Source organism: Acinonyx jubatus, chromosome A2, assembly GCF_027475565.1.
Source record: "Acinonyx jubatus isolate Ajub_Pintada_27869175 chromosome A2, VMU_Ajub_asm_v1.0, whole genome shotgun sequence".
In the NCBI taxonomy this organism is placed as follows: Eukaryota; Metazoa; Chordata; class Mammalia; order Carnivora; family Felidae; genus Acinonyx; species Acinonyx jubatus.
The window spans coordinates 115,415,053-115,430,017 of record NC_069383.1 but is presented as its reverse complement, the minus strand read 5'-3'; the positions used below and the strand labels follow the sequence as shown (position 1 = coordinate 115,430,017).

At 44.4% G+C, this 14,965-nt stretch overlaps 2 protein-coding genes across 7 annotated transcripts in view; one reads left to right on the top strand and one right to left on the bottom strand.

Annotated features, from left to right (window-relative positions):
* The window catches only part of IL17RE (interleukin 17 receptor E), a 47,554-nt gene that overhangs the window by 2,243 nt on the left and 30,346 nt on the right, over positions 1–14,965 (top strand). The window lies entirely within an intron of this gene.
* CIDEC (cell death inducing DFFA like effector c) lies at positions 2,231–14,366 on the bottom strand. Of its 2 annotated transcripts, none has more exons than XM_053219001.1 (6): positions 14,294–14,366; positions 12,902–12,979; positions 11,840–11,999; positions 6,134–6,292; positions 5,841–6,028; positions 2,231–2,817 (listed from the first exon to the last, which is right to left on the bottom strand). In XM_053219001.1, exons 2-6 carry the CDS (start codon positions 12,952–12,954, stop codon positions 2,655–2,657), a joined length of 723 nt encoding a protein of 240 aa, XP_053074976.1. In that variant the 5' UTR covers positions 12,955–12,979; positions 14,294–14,366; the 3' UTR covers positions 2,231–2,654. The 2 variants fall into 2 exon arrangements, with proteins under 2 accessions (XP_053074976.1, XP_053074975.1); XM_053219000.1 differs by lacking the exon at positions 14,294–14,366 and adding an exon at positions 13,223–13,275.

Genomic DNA, 14,965 nt, shown 5'->3' with positions numbered 1-14,965 from the left:
AAAATTAAAAAAAAGAAAACAGTAGAAATGAATTTTTTTGAAGGCTATATGATTCTACTTACATGACATTTTAGAAAAGGAGGCAAGCTATATTGGCAGAAAAGAGTCAAGGGTGGGGTGAGTAGAGGTTGGGAAGTAGAGCATAAGGGAACTTTTTGGCATGCTAGAAATGGTGGTTACATAACAGTATGAATTTGCCAAAACTAAAAAACAAACAAACCCAAACTTAATTGTCTATACCTTAAAAGGGGAAGATTCATTTTATGTAAATTATACCTCAAGAAACTTATCTTTTTATTTTTAATTCAAAGATTTAAATAATCACTTTTTGAATAGATGTACCCGAATAGAGACAGAACTGACAAGACATTTGGCAAGAGTGCAAGTGGTTTTTATCTTGTTTTGGGCTCAGACAGTACTGTGCTTTGTCATAAGGCCCCACAGCATTTTAAAAACCCTCTTCTGAAAGGCCTCCTGTGCTTTCATAATAAGTACCAGCTTGAGCAAAAGTGGAAAGACTAAGGCCCAGGGGCTGGTACACGGTGTGCCTTAACTGCAACAGACCTCTCCTCCACTGAGGGCACTTGGCCATGGGAGAGGCCGTTTCCCCAGTTGGACTGGCCTCAGGCTCTCTGAGGTCCCGTGCTCTCTGGAATTTTTCTTTCATATACACTAGCCTCATCAAAGACTGCCCTCTCCTGTTCACTGCCCACAGCTGGTATGACTCCATTAGTCTCCAGGTTCCTGGAGGAAAAGGAAGAACCTAATATTCCCTGAGCTGAGAGGGCTCAATGCCAAGAGACTGTGGTCAGTCACTCAAAACTTACTTGTGAAACTCTGAGTCTTAGGAGGAGGAAAGATTGGACACATTCCAAACTTCTGCCACCCTTAGCCCAACTCGGCTTATGACTAACTTCACCAGAGGGGCAGATAGCTTACTTAAAAAAAAATTTTAAAAAGATTAAAAAAAAAAAAGGACACTTGGCTGGCTCAATCAGTAGAGCATGCAACTCTTGATATCAGGGTTGTGAGTTCAAGCCCCAGATTGGGCATTAGGTGTAGCGTTTACTTAAAAACTAAATAGGGGTGCCTGGGTGGCTCAGTCGGTTAAGTGTCCGACTTCGGCTCAGGTGTTGATCTCACGGTTTGTGAGTTCGAGCCCCGCATTGGGCTCTGTGCTGACAGCTCAGAGCCTGGAGCCTGCTTCAGATTCTGTGTCTCCCTCTCTCTCTGTCCTTTCCCCACTCTTACTCTGTCTCTCTCAAAAATAAACATTAGAAAAAACGTTTTTAATTAAATACATAAATACATTAATGTTAAAAAAAAGAAGAAAAGAAGAGGGGCAAGTTGGTCGTAGCCTCTGCATGTGCTTGTATGAACATGGTGCCTCCACATGGAAAGGCCTACCCTGCAGAGCCAGGACAGCACTGAGCCAGGCCTCTAGCCATAAATGCAAGAGCAGGAAAGCCCAGAATAGAAACTATTTTCCTGTTAGCTCTGCACCCCTCCCACACATGGCTGCAGGTTTGGATCAGCTGCCAGCAATAACTCTCCAGACTCTAGCTTTGGCAACACAGGCCTTTATACTTAATAAACCCATCTAGGCTTTATATTCAGGGTCATAAATGACACATTTTTGAATGTGAGAGTCATAGACTAAAGCATAGTCACCTGCAAACTTTGCCTTTCATGCTTATCTTGTTTGAGTTGCCCTATTGTGGAAAAATGCCAGCTCACACTGATGAGAAACTAATATTTTTTGTGGCTACAGAAAAGCTTATTTTGAAATCCTGAAGTTGACAGTGCTGAACATGAAAGGTAAACTATCTGGCAAGCTACGGAGAGCGTTGATGGAGGGTTCTGGTACAGCCTGATAAGTATGTTCCCACCTAAACACTTAAAAGGGTGTAATAAAATGTAATATTGAGAAATTAGAAGAGTGCCTTAGTCCCACCCTGTCACTCAAAGCCCTTCTGATAGGCAGATTTATTCTGGAAACTGTCCTTTACTGTTTTGGTTATGTGGTCTGCTCAAGTCTCTGATGAAGCAGACATTAGTTCCAGAATCAATTGCAATTCTTTTTTTTTTTTTTTTTTGGCAGAAAAAGTCCTGTACCTATAACCCCACATTTTGAAGAATGGTTTGACAGTAGATTCCTCTCCTCCCTTAGACCTTTCCAACCTTCCAGGCAGAACCCCACCCTCACCCCCAAAGAACACAGGCAAAGATGTATTAGCATAAATAATTTAATGCAAACTCTCTAGTAACATACACTAGTGGACTTGACAGTTCACTCAGGAGTATTAGGGCTGAGGGACCAGGAAGTGGGGAGCGCGATGAAAGTAGAGCATGTGAAAACAGGTAGCTGAGGGGCAGACCTCATGCTAGCCTGCTGGTGACCCGTCTTGGTCAGCTAAACTACCCTGGACAGGAAGTAGCTGGGCCAGGCTAAGAACACTCAGTTCTCCTTTCCCGGCCTATCCCAGATTTCTGACCTTTTCCCTTGGGAAGCCTTCTTCATTCGAGGTCCTGGGAGGTGAGGAAGTTGTGGCAAGATAAGAAGCTGCCTAACTGGGTTTGTAGGTGCTACTAGCTGAGCATGGGGGCCCCCCATCTAGTCCTTCTCTGGGGAAAGCCTCTAAGGACTTGGGTCTTCACTGCAGCATCTTCAGACAGGATGGGATGAGCGATGGGGCCTTGCCCTCAGGGGGCTGCCCTCCCTCTGTGGCATCCAGGAACTGCTGCATATAACACGATGTGCCAAGCAGCACATGGCCTGTGGCCTGCATGCTGAAGAGGGCCCAACGAAGAGCTTCCCTGGGTGGAAGAAAAAGGCACTAGAGTCAAAACACAAAGAAAACCCCTCCCTACAGCCTCTAAATGCTGCCTCCATAATTTCATAAATTGTAGAGTGATGTGTCAACAGGAACAGATGCTGCCTTCCCTTAGCAAATGGGAAAGGGTCTACAGACATTGCCTGCAATCATGCCTTAACTGAGATGTCCGTCACCTCCCTATTTTCTCATGGAAAATTCACCCTCATTTAATAAGACCTTTAATTTTTGTAATACTGCTTTAGGCCAGCCAGATTAATCTCCATCCCATGGCTCTGTCCTTCATGACCTCTGTTCTAGACTCTGAGACCTTTCCAAGTCATATGTAGTCTAGCTAATGTTCAGAGTGCTGGACATGAAGATCTTCATACTTGGTATTGCAGTGTAATGAGAACAGAACTTGAGTCAAATAGGCCAGAGTTCTAATCCAGTCTTATCAGCTGTGTGAAGGTTGGCAAACTGCTATAGTTCTGAGCTTCCGCTTCCCCAACCATAAAATAAGATCATACTATTTTGATCCCTCACAGCATTCTGAGGTTGAAATAACCTAAGTCACTTAATGTGGAGCCTAATAGGTAGATGAGTAGGGTAAACGTGGGGTCAAGAGTAGCTGGTGGAATGCTTGACTACTTCAACCAAGTTCTTGTCCAAATCTATTTAAAAGAGATAGACGAGGAAGAGTCACTAGGGGTGTTTAGTCCTAGGGGAGATCAGGGAGGGGAAAACAAAAGGAAAATAAAGACTTTCTGGCTGGTATTAAAACTTACAAACTGTTAACCTTCATTCAATAAATGAACTTATGGTTAAGGTATAGGGAGACAAAGATGATCAGAACTCTAAACATCTACACATGAAAATTCTTTAAAATGTTAGGGGCGCCTGGGTGGCTCAGTCGGTTGAGCGTCCGACTTCGGCTCAGGTCACGATCTCGCGGTCCGGGAGTTCGAGCCCCGCGTCAGGCTCTGGGCTGATGGCTCAGAGCCTGGAGCCTGCTTCCGATTCTGTGTCTCCCTCTCTCTCTGCCCCTCCCCCGTTCATGTTCTGTCTCTCTCTGTCTCAAAAATAAATAAATGTTAAAAAAAAATTTTTTTTTTAAATGTTCAAGGCTATACCTGAGAAGTATACCCATTTCTCAAATTAGAGTACTACGGCTTAAAACCAGCTGACCAGCCATAAATAGGAGGGAAATTCTGACACAGACTACCACATGGATGGACCTTGAAAACATTATGCTCAGTGAAAGAAACCAGTCACAAAAGAGCAAGTACTGTGTAAGATCTCTAGACTAGGCAACTTAACAAGAAAGAAAGTAGAACCCCCCCGCCACACACACACACAGAAGAAAAAGAAAGTAGAACACAGGTTACCAGGGGCTGGGGGAAGGAGGAGTGGAAAGTTGGTGTTTAATGGGGACAGAGTTTCAGTTTAGGATGATGAAAAAGTTCTGGAAATTGATAGTGGTAACCGTTGCACAACATTGTGAATGTACTTAATGCCACTGAATTGTACACTTTAAACCAGTTACAATGGTAAATTTTATGTTACATATATTTTAAAACAGAACAACAAAAATAAAACTATTATTAAAAAAATAAAATAAATATAAAACTATTAATAAAAAAATAATAAAAAGCTGACACCATTAAGTCACCACACCTACTTCAGCTTGTTTTGTTTTTTTGGGTTCAGGTCTGAGAGTCTTACTTCCCCTAAATGCACTGAATTTAAAGGCTGAAGCTTCTATTCTAGGTTTTGAAATCTGAAAACTACCGGCAGCAAGCCCAGATCAAGATGGGGCATGATATGGTGTAGGAGGAATATGGGATTTCTAGCCACAGAACTAGGCTCAAGCCTGTCACTGAATGTCATCTCTGGCAAGGCTTCAGGTCCCTCATCTGCAGACTGGATATGCACAGAATTAACTCAGAAAGCCAAAAGGTCTAGTGTGCTCTAGCTACGTGTGTTCTGACAGAGCTCTGGGGACCCTGAGCAGGATTTCTCAGAAGGCCTCTAAGAACAAGGATCATATGCGTTATCATTCATTCAAATTACTGCTATGTGCTGGCATTCATCAAGGTACTGGGGGCAACAATGGAGCTTGTTCTGACATCTTGTTTATCTCTGGGTCTTAAGCTTACCACATAGGGCCAGGCACACACTGTGTGCTCAGTAGATGCTAAATGAAGCAATTGGGGAGGACTAGAATCTGTCAGAAGAAACTCGCAAGAAGCCATGCTCTGCTATTCCCTAGCTTTGTGGCTTTGGCATCGTTGGATGCCTCTGCCTCAGTGGCTGCATCCGCCTGATGGGGTAGGAATTCATTAGAACACCAGTGGAGCAGCTGAAATTGGGAAACATCACCCTAACAGTACTTGTACCCTAACAGTATTTGTCTTATGATTTAACATATTCTCATGCTTCCCATGTTACTTGATTAGACTTCCACAGTAAAGTAGAAAGTTTGAAAGAAGTTCATTCATCAATACAAATGAGTATTGTCCACAGACTTGCAAGTTAATTCCATCTATGGAAGAACAGTTATTTCACCCCTCCCACCCCCATGGAAAAATCCAGTTTTGTATCTGTGAATTTATCTGTCTTGATGGAGCTGTGTATATTGAATTCTCCTTTGAACTGATTGTAACTTCTTCCTGGTTCTCCCCTTAATTAAAGAGTTCAATAAAATCTTTGACATGTGTTCACTTTTTAAAAACCAATTAGAAGACTACTTAGGAAAACTTACTATTTTAGGTGAAAAAATAAGTTGTTATGGTGGAAGGTAATTAGAAAAATAATGTATCCCAGTTTCACCTGGAGGAGATATGTGTACCCCTTTGGCATCTGCTAAAGCACCAGTTCAGCCATAAAGTTCTAGAAAATGCTGCCATGCTTTGTCAGCATCAACACTAGTCCAAGGCCCTAGAAAGCTGAGGTCCATGTGAACAGAGAGGGACTCTCTCATTGCTGAATACCCACCCTATCCCCAGCTAATCCCAATTCACTCACTTCATGATGCGTTTGGCCCGGTAGCAGTGCAGGTCATAGGAAAGGGAGTAGGTGCCATACAGAGTGGCCTTCACATTCAGGCAACCAATGAAGTCCTGTGGGTTCATCTTGTATAGGTCAAAGGTTACACGGGCCACATCAATCTTCTTGCCAGGCTTACGGGAGAGGGAGAGTTGGTACCTAGTACTCTGTATCAAGAGAAGCCTGTGGTTGGCAACCTATCCCCCACACCCCAAAAAAGGACTTCTCCCAGACTCCCAATGTTCTCCCTACCACACAGGTGGGAACCTCACCTTCTCTGATGGGGGCTGCCATTTCTGCCCCTTCTGGAGGACCATGAACACTGTGTCATCCCCCAGGGCTTGGAAATACTCTTCTGTCTCAACAATTGTACCATCTTCCTCCAGCACCAGGAAGAAGGGCTTGTCTGCCAACATCAGGGTGTCCCGGACCTGGAGAATAAGATCAGTGATGTTTCTGCCATCCCCATACAGCCACAGAGCATGAGGAAAATCCATATTACATCATCTTAGCTGCCAGCGAAAGAGAAAGTGGATAAGGATCTATGGGAAAAAGGCCTGGAATCCAGGCTCTTGCTGTGGGAATCACAATCCAAAGATTCTGTATTATGGTCCTTCTTGGTACCTGGCTTCATGGTTATGTTCTGGAACAGTGCTGTCCAAAAAAATATAATGGGAATCACATATGTAATTTTTTATTGAGAATATAATATAATATACATGAATATAATTCATGTATCATAAATTTCACCTTTAAAAATTTTTTTAATATTTATTTTTAAGAGAGAGAGAGAGAAACAAAGGGCGAGCAGGGGAGGGGCAGACAGAGAGGGAAACACAGAATCCAAAGCAGTCTCCAGGCTCTGAGCTGTCAGCACAGAGTCCAATGTGGGGCTTGAACCCATGAACTGCAAGATCATGACCTGAGCCTAAGTCAGACACTTAACTGACTGAGCCACACAGGTGCCCCCAAATTCACCCTTTTAAAGTATACAATTAATGGGGTGCTTGGGTGGCTCAGTCGGCTAAGCCTCAGAATCTTGGTTTCAGCTGGGGTCCTGATCTTGTGGTTTGTGGTTTCAAGCCCCACATCAGGCTCTGTGCTGATGGTGTGGAGCCTGCTTGGGATTCTCTCTCTCTCCCTCTCTCTCTGCCTCTCCCCCGCTCATGCTCTCTCTCTCAAAGTAATAAATGAGTAAACTTAAAAAGTATACAATTCATTGTGTTTTAGAATATTCACCAAATTGTACAACCATCACTACTATCTGATTTCAGAACATTTTCATCACCCCAAAAGAAACCCAGTACCCATTAGCAGTCATTCCCCATCCCCCAGCCCATGACAACCTCTACTGTCTGTCTCTATGGATTTGCCTATTCTGGACATTTCATATAGATGGAATCATATATAATATGTGGTCTTTTTAGACTAGCTTCTTTTCCTCAGTATGTTTTCAAGGTTCATCTATGTTGTAACATGATTCATTTCTTTTTCTGGCCAAATTATATTCTACTATATAGGTATATCTCATTTTTAATCCATTCATCAGTTAACATAGACATTTGGGTTGTTTCCATTTTTTGAGTATTATGAGTACTGCTGTTATGAGTATTCATGTACGGGTTTGCGAGTGAACATATGTTTTCAGTTTTCCTGGGTATATACCTAGGACTGGAAATGCTGAGTCACACAATTAACTGTATGTTTAACTTTTTGAGGAGCTGCAAAACTATTTTCCAAAGCAGCTATATCAGTTTATATTCCCACTAGCAATGTGTGAAGATTCCAATTTCTTCACATCTTCATTGGTACTTGTTATTGTCTGTCCTTTCTTTCTTTCTTTCTTTCCTTCATGTTTATTTATTTTTGAGAGAGAGAGAGAGAGTATGAGCAGGGGAGGGGCAGAGAGAGAGGGAGTGTCTGTCCATTATTTTAGCCATTCTAGTGGGTATGAAGCAGATTTGATTTGAATTTCCCTAATGACTAATGATGTTGGACATCTTTTCATATGTCATTAGCCATTTATATATTATCTTTAATTTTTTAATGTTTATATTTGAGAGAGAGAGAGGATCCCAAAAAGGCTCTGTGCTGTCAGTGCAGAGCCTGACATGAGGCTCTAACTCACGAATTGTGAGATCATGACCTGAGCTGAAATCAAGAGTCAGACGCTTAACTGACTGAGCCACCCATGCGCCCCATTTATATATTTTCTTAGAGAAAAGTCTATTCCATTTTTTTTGGCCAATTTTTTTATTAAAAATTTTTAACGTTTATTTATTATTGAGAGACAGAGCATGAACATGGGAGGGGCAGAAAGAGGGGGAGACACAGAATTCGAAACAGGTTCCAGGCTCTGAGCCATCAGCACAGAGCCCGACGCGGGGCTTGAACTCACAAACCGCAAGATCATGACCTGAGCCTAAGTTGGATGCTTTACCAACTGAGCCACCCAGGCACCCTGTTTTTTTGGCCAATTTTTAATTGGGTTATCTTTTTATTGTTGAGTTATAGAAGTTCTTTATGTATTCTTGATATTAGATCCTTATCATATATGAGATTTGCAAATATTTTCTCCCATTCTGTAGGTTGTCTTTTAATTTTGTTAATAACACATATTGATACACGGAAGTGTTTAATGTTGATGAAGATTGATTTTTTTCCTCTGATTGCTTGTGCTTCGATGCCTTATCTAAGAAACCAGTCATGAAGACTTACACCTGTTTACTTCTAAGAGTTTTATAGTTTTAACTCTTTGATACATTTTGACTTAATTTTGTTCATGGCATGAGGTAGGGATGCAACTTCATTATTTTGCATGTGGATATTCCATTGTCCTAGCACTATTTATTGAAAAGACTATTCTTTCTTCTGTCAAAAAATCAATTGTCCATTGATACATGGGCTTATTTCTGGAGTTTCAATTCCATTCTATTGATTTGTATGTATTATGAGCTCCCAAATTCACATATTGAAATCCTAAGTCGCAGTACCTCAGAATCTGGCTGTCTTTGTAGATAGAGTCTTTAAAGAGGTAATTAAAATGATGTCATTAAGATGGGCCCTAACCCAATATTACTGGTATTCTTATAAGAAGGGGAGTTTAGGATACAGAGACATACTCAGAGAAAGACCATGTAAACATGAAGGCAGCCATCTATAAGTCAAGAACAGAGGCCTTAGAATAAACCAACCCTGACAGCACCTTGATCTCAGACTTCCAGCCTCCAGATTTGAGAGAAAATAAATTTCTGTTAAGTATCAGTCTGTGGTACTTTGCTATGGAAGCCCTAGAAAACTAATAGAGTGTCTTTCCTTATGTCAATACCACAGAGGTGATTACTGTAGCTCTGTAGTAAGTTTTGGAATCAGGAAATGTGAGTCTTCCAAGTTTGTCTTTTTCCAAGATTGTTTTAGCTATTTTGGTTCTGGCTCATAGAAATAATTCTATGTAAATTTTAGGATAAGCTTGTCAATATCTGTAAAAAGAGTAGCTGGAATTTGATGGGGATTGCACTGAATCTGCAGATCAATTTGGGAAGTATTGCCATCTTAACATTAAGTCTTCTGTGAGATCCTGACCTGAGCTGAAATCAAGATTGGACGCTCAACTGACTGAGCCACCCAGGTGCCCCTTTGGAAGATTTTTTAAAATTAATTTTGAGGGGCACCTGGGTGGCTCAGTCGGCTGAGTGTCTGAATCTTGATTTCGGCTCCAGTCATGATCTCACAGTTCATGAGTTTGAACCCCTCACCCGGCTCTCTGCTGTCAGCGCTGAGCCTGCTTTGGATGCTCTATCCCCCTCTTTCTCTGCCCCTCCTCTCTCTCTCTCAAAAATAAATAAACATTAAAAAAATAATAGTAATAAATTAAAAATCTTTCAAAGGCTTATTGTTATCTTTTCATTTTTTTCCAATGTTTATTTATTTTTGGGACAGAGAGAGACAGAGCATGAACGGGGGAGGGGCAGAGAGAGAGGGAGACACAGAATCGGAAACAGGCTCCAGGCTCTGAGCCATCAGCCCAGAGCCTGACGCGGGGCTCGAACTCACGGACCGCGAGATCGTGACCTGGCTGAAGTCGGACGCTTAACCGACTGCGCCACCCAGGCGCCCCTTGTTATCTTTTAAAATGAAATCCCTCTGTTCTTTTCCATGGCCAATAAGGGACTTATACTCTGGTCACTGCCAACCATATCACCTTACCCTCTTTCCCTCACTCTCTGCTCCTTTCTTTATATTGCCAAACTTGGAAAACACAGTCTAGATAGGCTGATGTCCTCCCTGCTCCATTAGTAAGATTCACTTCTGACCTGTGTTCCATCTTGGAAAGATAGACCCTCACTCTTGTTTCTCCTTGCATCCTTTGGAGTTAGGATTCTGACTTGGGGTCCCCAAACTCAGTGGCTATAAGACTCTCCTGAAACAACTGCTTAAAATGACAACTCCTCGCCTTCACTTATGACCTAATCAGTCCCAGGGAGTGCATTCTGGGAAGCCATGTGTGACAAGTCCATTTTAGCACAGGAAGTGGTCCCCAGCCCTCAGGTGAAAAAACACTACCAAGTCTAGACTCAAGTGTGAAAAAGTCCTTTTGATTCAGGGCATAAAAAATTGGTGTGTCACAGCCACAAGCCTCACAAGAGAGGGGAGATTGGCTCCCATGAAGAAGAACAGACCTAATTCACAGAAACAGGGGAGGGACTCCAGAATAGAGGCTTAGGTAAGCTATGATTTCTATATGTTAAACAGACTGTAGTAATCAGAAGCCTAATCCAAATGTGTAATCTGTGCCAGGCAACTGGGACATCCCCTAGAGTGCATAAGCTAATGAGGCAGTGAGGCACAAGACTAATAAAGAGCAAGATTAGATGAGGCTATAGGAGAGGCTGGGGAGAAGTTATCCCCAGCCTAGTAGAGAGGGAACATGGAAACAGGGAAGGGTGTCATTCTTGGCGGCTGTTACTACCATCCACGAGAGCTGTGTGTCTTTTGTTTCCTGCTCTAGAAGCTTACCTGATCAATAGTTTGAAGAGTCTTCCACAGCGGTTAACAAAGCCTGCCATGGAAAGCCAGTGTAGGAGATGGATGGAAGAACTGCCCTGGCTGAAGGGAGGAAATGGGGAAGAGAATCTCTAAAATCTTACCTATTTCCCCAACTTCCAGGCATGTGTACAATGGAAAAGAGAACCTAAGGGTCTTTCCAGTGAGAAAAATATGCCTCAGGGGCGCCTGGTGGCTCCAACTCTTGGTTTCAGCTCAGGTCATGATCTCACAGTTTGTGAGTTCGGCCCCATGTTGGGCTCTGCACTGACAGTGTGGAGTCTGCTTGGGATTTCTCTCTCCCTCCCTCTCTGCCCCTTGCCAGCTTGCACGCACTCTGTCTCAAAACGTAAATAAACATTAAAAAAAAAAAAAAAAAAAAAAAGGGGCGCCTGGGTGGCGCAGTCGGTTAAGCGTCCGACTTCAGCCAGGCGCGATCTCGCGGTCCGTGAGTTCGAGCCCCGCGTCAGGCTCTGGGCTGATGGCCCAGAGCCCGGAGCCTGTTTCCAATTCTGTGTCTCCCTCTCTCTCTGCCCCTCCCCCGTTCATGCTCTGTCTCTCTCTGTCCCAAAAATAAATAAATGTTGAAAAAAAATTTTTTTAAATAAAAAAAAAAAGAAAAATATGCTCTGAAAATGCCACTGATCTACTGTTGTAGATATAGGATGGCAATCCTATAGGTATTCTGCTGCAGTATACTGCCCTCGCCTTGTCACCAGACAGACATCATTAATCCATTGGACAGCACTCCAGGCAGGCACTACCAACTCATTAGAGTGGGCATCAGAAAGGAAATCTTCTCACCATCTAACCTATGAACTCCATCCCTGCTGAAGTCCCAACTCATGACTCAGAGGACAGAGGAAGCCAGCAGGGCCAGCTCTCAGCCACAGTCCCAGTGGTTGGGCTGTGCTGAGGGTAGTCCTGTCCCTCACCTTGTGGAGGAGGTCCTTGAGACTGTGCGCCATGATGCCCTTCCGCACACTCCGGTCAGCAGTGCTTACTCTGCAGGGCCGGGCCTTGGGGGCCTCCAGGCTGGACTCGGTCAGTAGCTGCTGGGTCACCATTGAGGTGCAGGTGCTAACTGCCACATGCCTGCGGGCAATTTGGAGCATCAGAATGAGCAGCCTGCTGCCTCCCAGCCCTCACCCCTCTCAGGGAACTCACTCCCCTACCCCTCCCTGTAGGTTGAGCTCATCATATTCTTCTTCCTCTATCACCCACCAGGCTTGCTCTAAGACTTACCGGTATCACTAAAAGTCCTGTTAGATCAATGCATCTCAAACTTCAGTGATCATATTAAGTCCTCAGGAGACCTGATTCTGATTCAGGAGGTCCGGGTGGAAGCTGGGATTTTATATGTCTAATAAGTTTCGGAGTGGCATTGATGCTGTTGGTTGACACTGACCATGATGAGTAGCAAGGTGATAGGAGACCCATCCCACGTTCCCCAATACCAACTTTCCTCTCTTGGCCTCTTTCTTCCCACCCGTAAAGTGAAATGAAGTGGCAAAGCTGAGGTCAATGTAAGATAGTTTTGAATTCTGATATACATGATGTAGAACCAGAAGAGTAGAGGGGGAACCTTGGTTTTGGAGTCAGACCCAAGTTTGAATCTTGGTTCTACTACCCATTTGTTAGGTGATGAAGAGCACCCGTTCTGTGCCTCAGTGTCCCCATCTATTAATTTGATGTAATAATCCCCACTTCCCAAAGTTGTGATGAGGTTTAAATGAGATCAAGAATGAAGGTCCAAGCACAGTGTCTACCTTTTTCTACTCAATATGTGGTAGCAGTGTGGGGAGAGGATACCAACCTTAAAGTCACCTGAGGGCTTGTCAAAAGTACAAAATCTGGGTCCTACTCCAGACCTCCTAAATCAATATCTACATTTTAACAAGATGCCCTGGTGATTTAGAAGCTTGTTGAAGTTTGAGAAGGTCTGCCTTATAGCTCACAGGTAGCTCCCCTTTGTTTCTACCCTTGGCTCTCCTCACCTGGAGAAGGACTTGGGGTAGAGAAGGCTGAGGGACTTCATGGCATATTCCATCCTTGTCACCTGGATAGTGTTGGGCCTGAGAACGAAATAGAAAAGCTAGTTAGGGTGGGAACAGAAGGTCCCTTTCATCATTCAACACAGTGCAGCCTCACCTCCATCCAGTGAACCTCCACTCTGGTCTCTCCTCTCAACTCACACATGCCTTCCCAGCCCTCCTGTCCAATCCCATGCTTGCCAACTGGAACCAAACTGGAAAGCCCCTCTGGACCCAGGCTCAGCCCCACTCGGCAGCTCCTCCTTTCTCCCCAGGACTACTCACTCCATGTTTCTCCAACCCTGGCTCTGGTCACACTGATCAGGGATCCCCAATTGGGTCTGAAGAGGCCCTATCTGGTTAGTTCCTGCCCCTGGGAGCAGAGTTCATGCTACGCTGGCAGGAGGTGAGTCACACCACCTCCGTCTTCTGGGGATTATTTCCTCACCTACAGTCCAGAGACCTCACAGGCCAGGCTCACACAGGCCAGGCAGCCCAGTCTAAGCCCGCTCTCTCTTTCGTGTGTCCTTGAACCCCTCCTGAGGCTTTCCATTGGCCAGAGGGATTTTCTGTGACGATGGATGATAGATGTGTTCTATATCCTTTCTCCCCAGTCCCAGAGCTGCGAGCTTCATGTGGCTATTGAGCACTGGAAATGTGGCCAGTACAAATGAGGAGCTAGATTTTTAACTTTAGTTAATGTTAACTAATTTAAATTGAAATAGCCACTGTAGCTTATAGCTACTGGCAACCAGACTGCACAGTAGAGATCCAGCTATCTGATAGCCCTGGGCTCACCTGACACTTTCTCTCCTAAACCTCTCTGCTTCAGCTCTTTCAAGCTCCAACTGTCTGTGGAGACAGCTCCCTCCACCTGCAACATACTCCTCTGGCCCAGGGCTAAACATATGCAACCTTGAAACCCCAATTTCCCTATATTCCACTCTTTGGAAAGCCATTTTAGATGGCTCACACAGTCCCCTCTTCATCTTGCCCTTCCTACTTCCTAGTCAAGTGTGCCTCATTGTCTGTTTCTGCCTTACCCCCACTGATCCTTGGGTGACTCTCCCTGAGATGTTCTCCCTATTCCAAGCTCAGAGAGGGCCTGACACAGTGCAAGGGGCTTAAGGAGTGGTCATGGAACAAAGAGCCCCCTCCCCAGTCAGGTAAAATCAGTCATTCCTTCTGACAACTTGGGGATTCTCTAGGCCAGCCCTATCTGTGAACCCCCCAACTAGCACTACCCAAGTCCGTTTGCTTCAGCCTCACTCCTCACTCCCCGTCCAAAGCCAAACTCTGCCAAGTTCACTTCACCTGCTCTCCAGGAGCTGCCCCATCAAGACCCCAAAAACTTACCTCCCCCCTCACAGCTTCCTTACTTCCTTAAGACACTGCCTGGCCCAGCCCAGCCCTCCCTCCATTTTATTTCCAGGTCCCAGGGAAGCCCCTCCCCTGGTCTTCAGCCCCAGCTGGGGAAAAGAGCAGGGGAATGAGTGTGCAGTTCTTTCCCTTGGGATTTTGGGCCAGCCTAACTTCCAGAAAAGGCCCGAAAGGAGGGGAAAAGGCATGTTTTGTAAGCTGTGGGCCAGGCTCAGGACGTGATATCAGTCACAGAGGGCACAGAAAACAGGCAGATGTGACTTGTGTTCCCAGCTCCACTTGAGTTCACTGAGTGTAGACCAATTATCTCACTTCTGTGAACCCATTTCTCTCACCTGTACAACAGGGATAATCATTCCTGTGTTAGTGGATTGAGGTGAGGATTTGTGATAATAAAAGTAAAGGGCTTTGCAACAGAGACACATAATAGGTAGAAGTGAGTATTGGTGTTGTAATATTATTAATGAATAATAGTAGAGGGGTGCCTGGGTGGACACTCAATTGAGTGTCCCACTTTGGCTGAGGTCATGATCTCATGGCTCATGAGTTCGAGCCCCGTATCTGGCTCATTGCTGTTAGCACAGAACCTGCTTTGGATCCTCTATCTCCATCTCTCTCTGCCCCTCCCCCGCTTGCACTCTCTCTCTC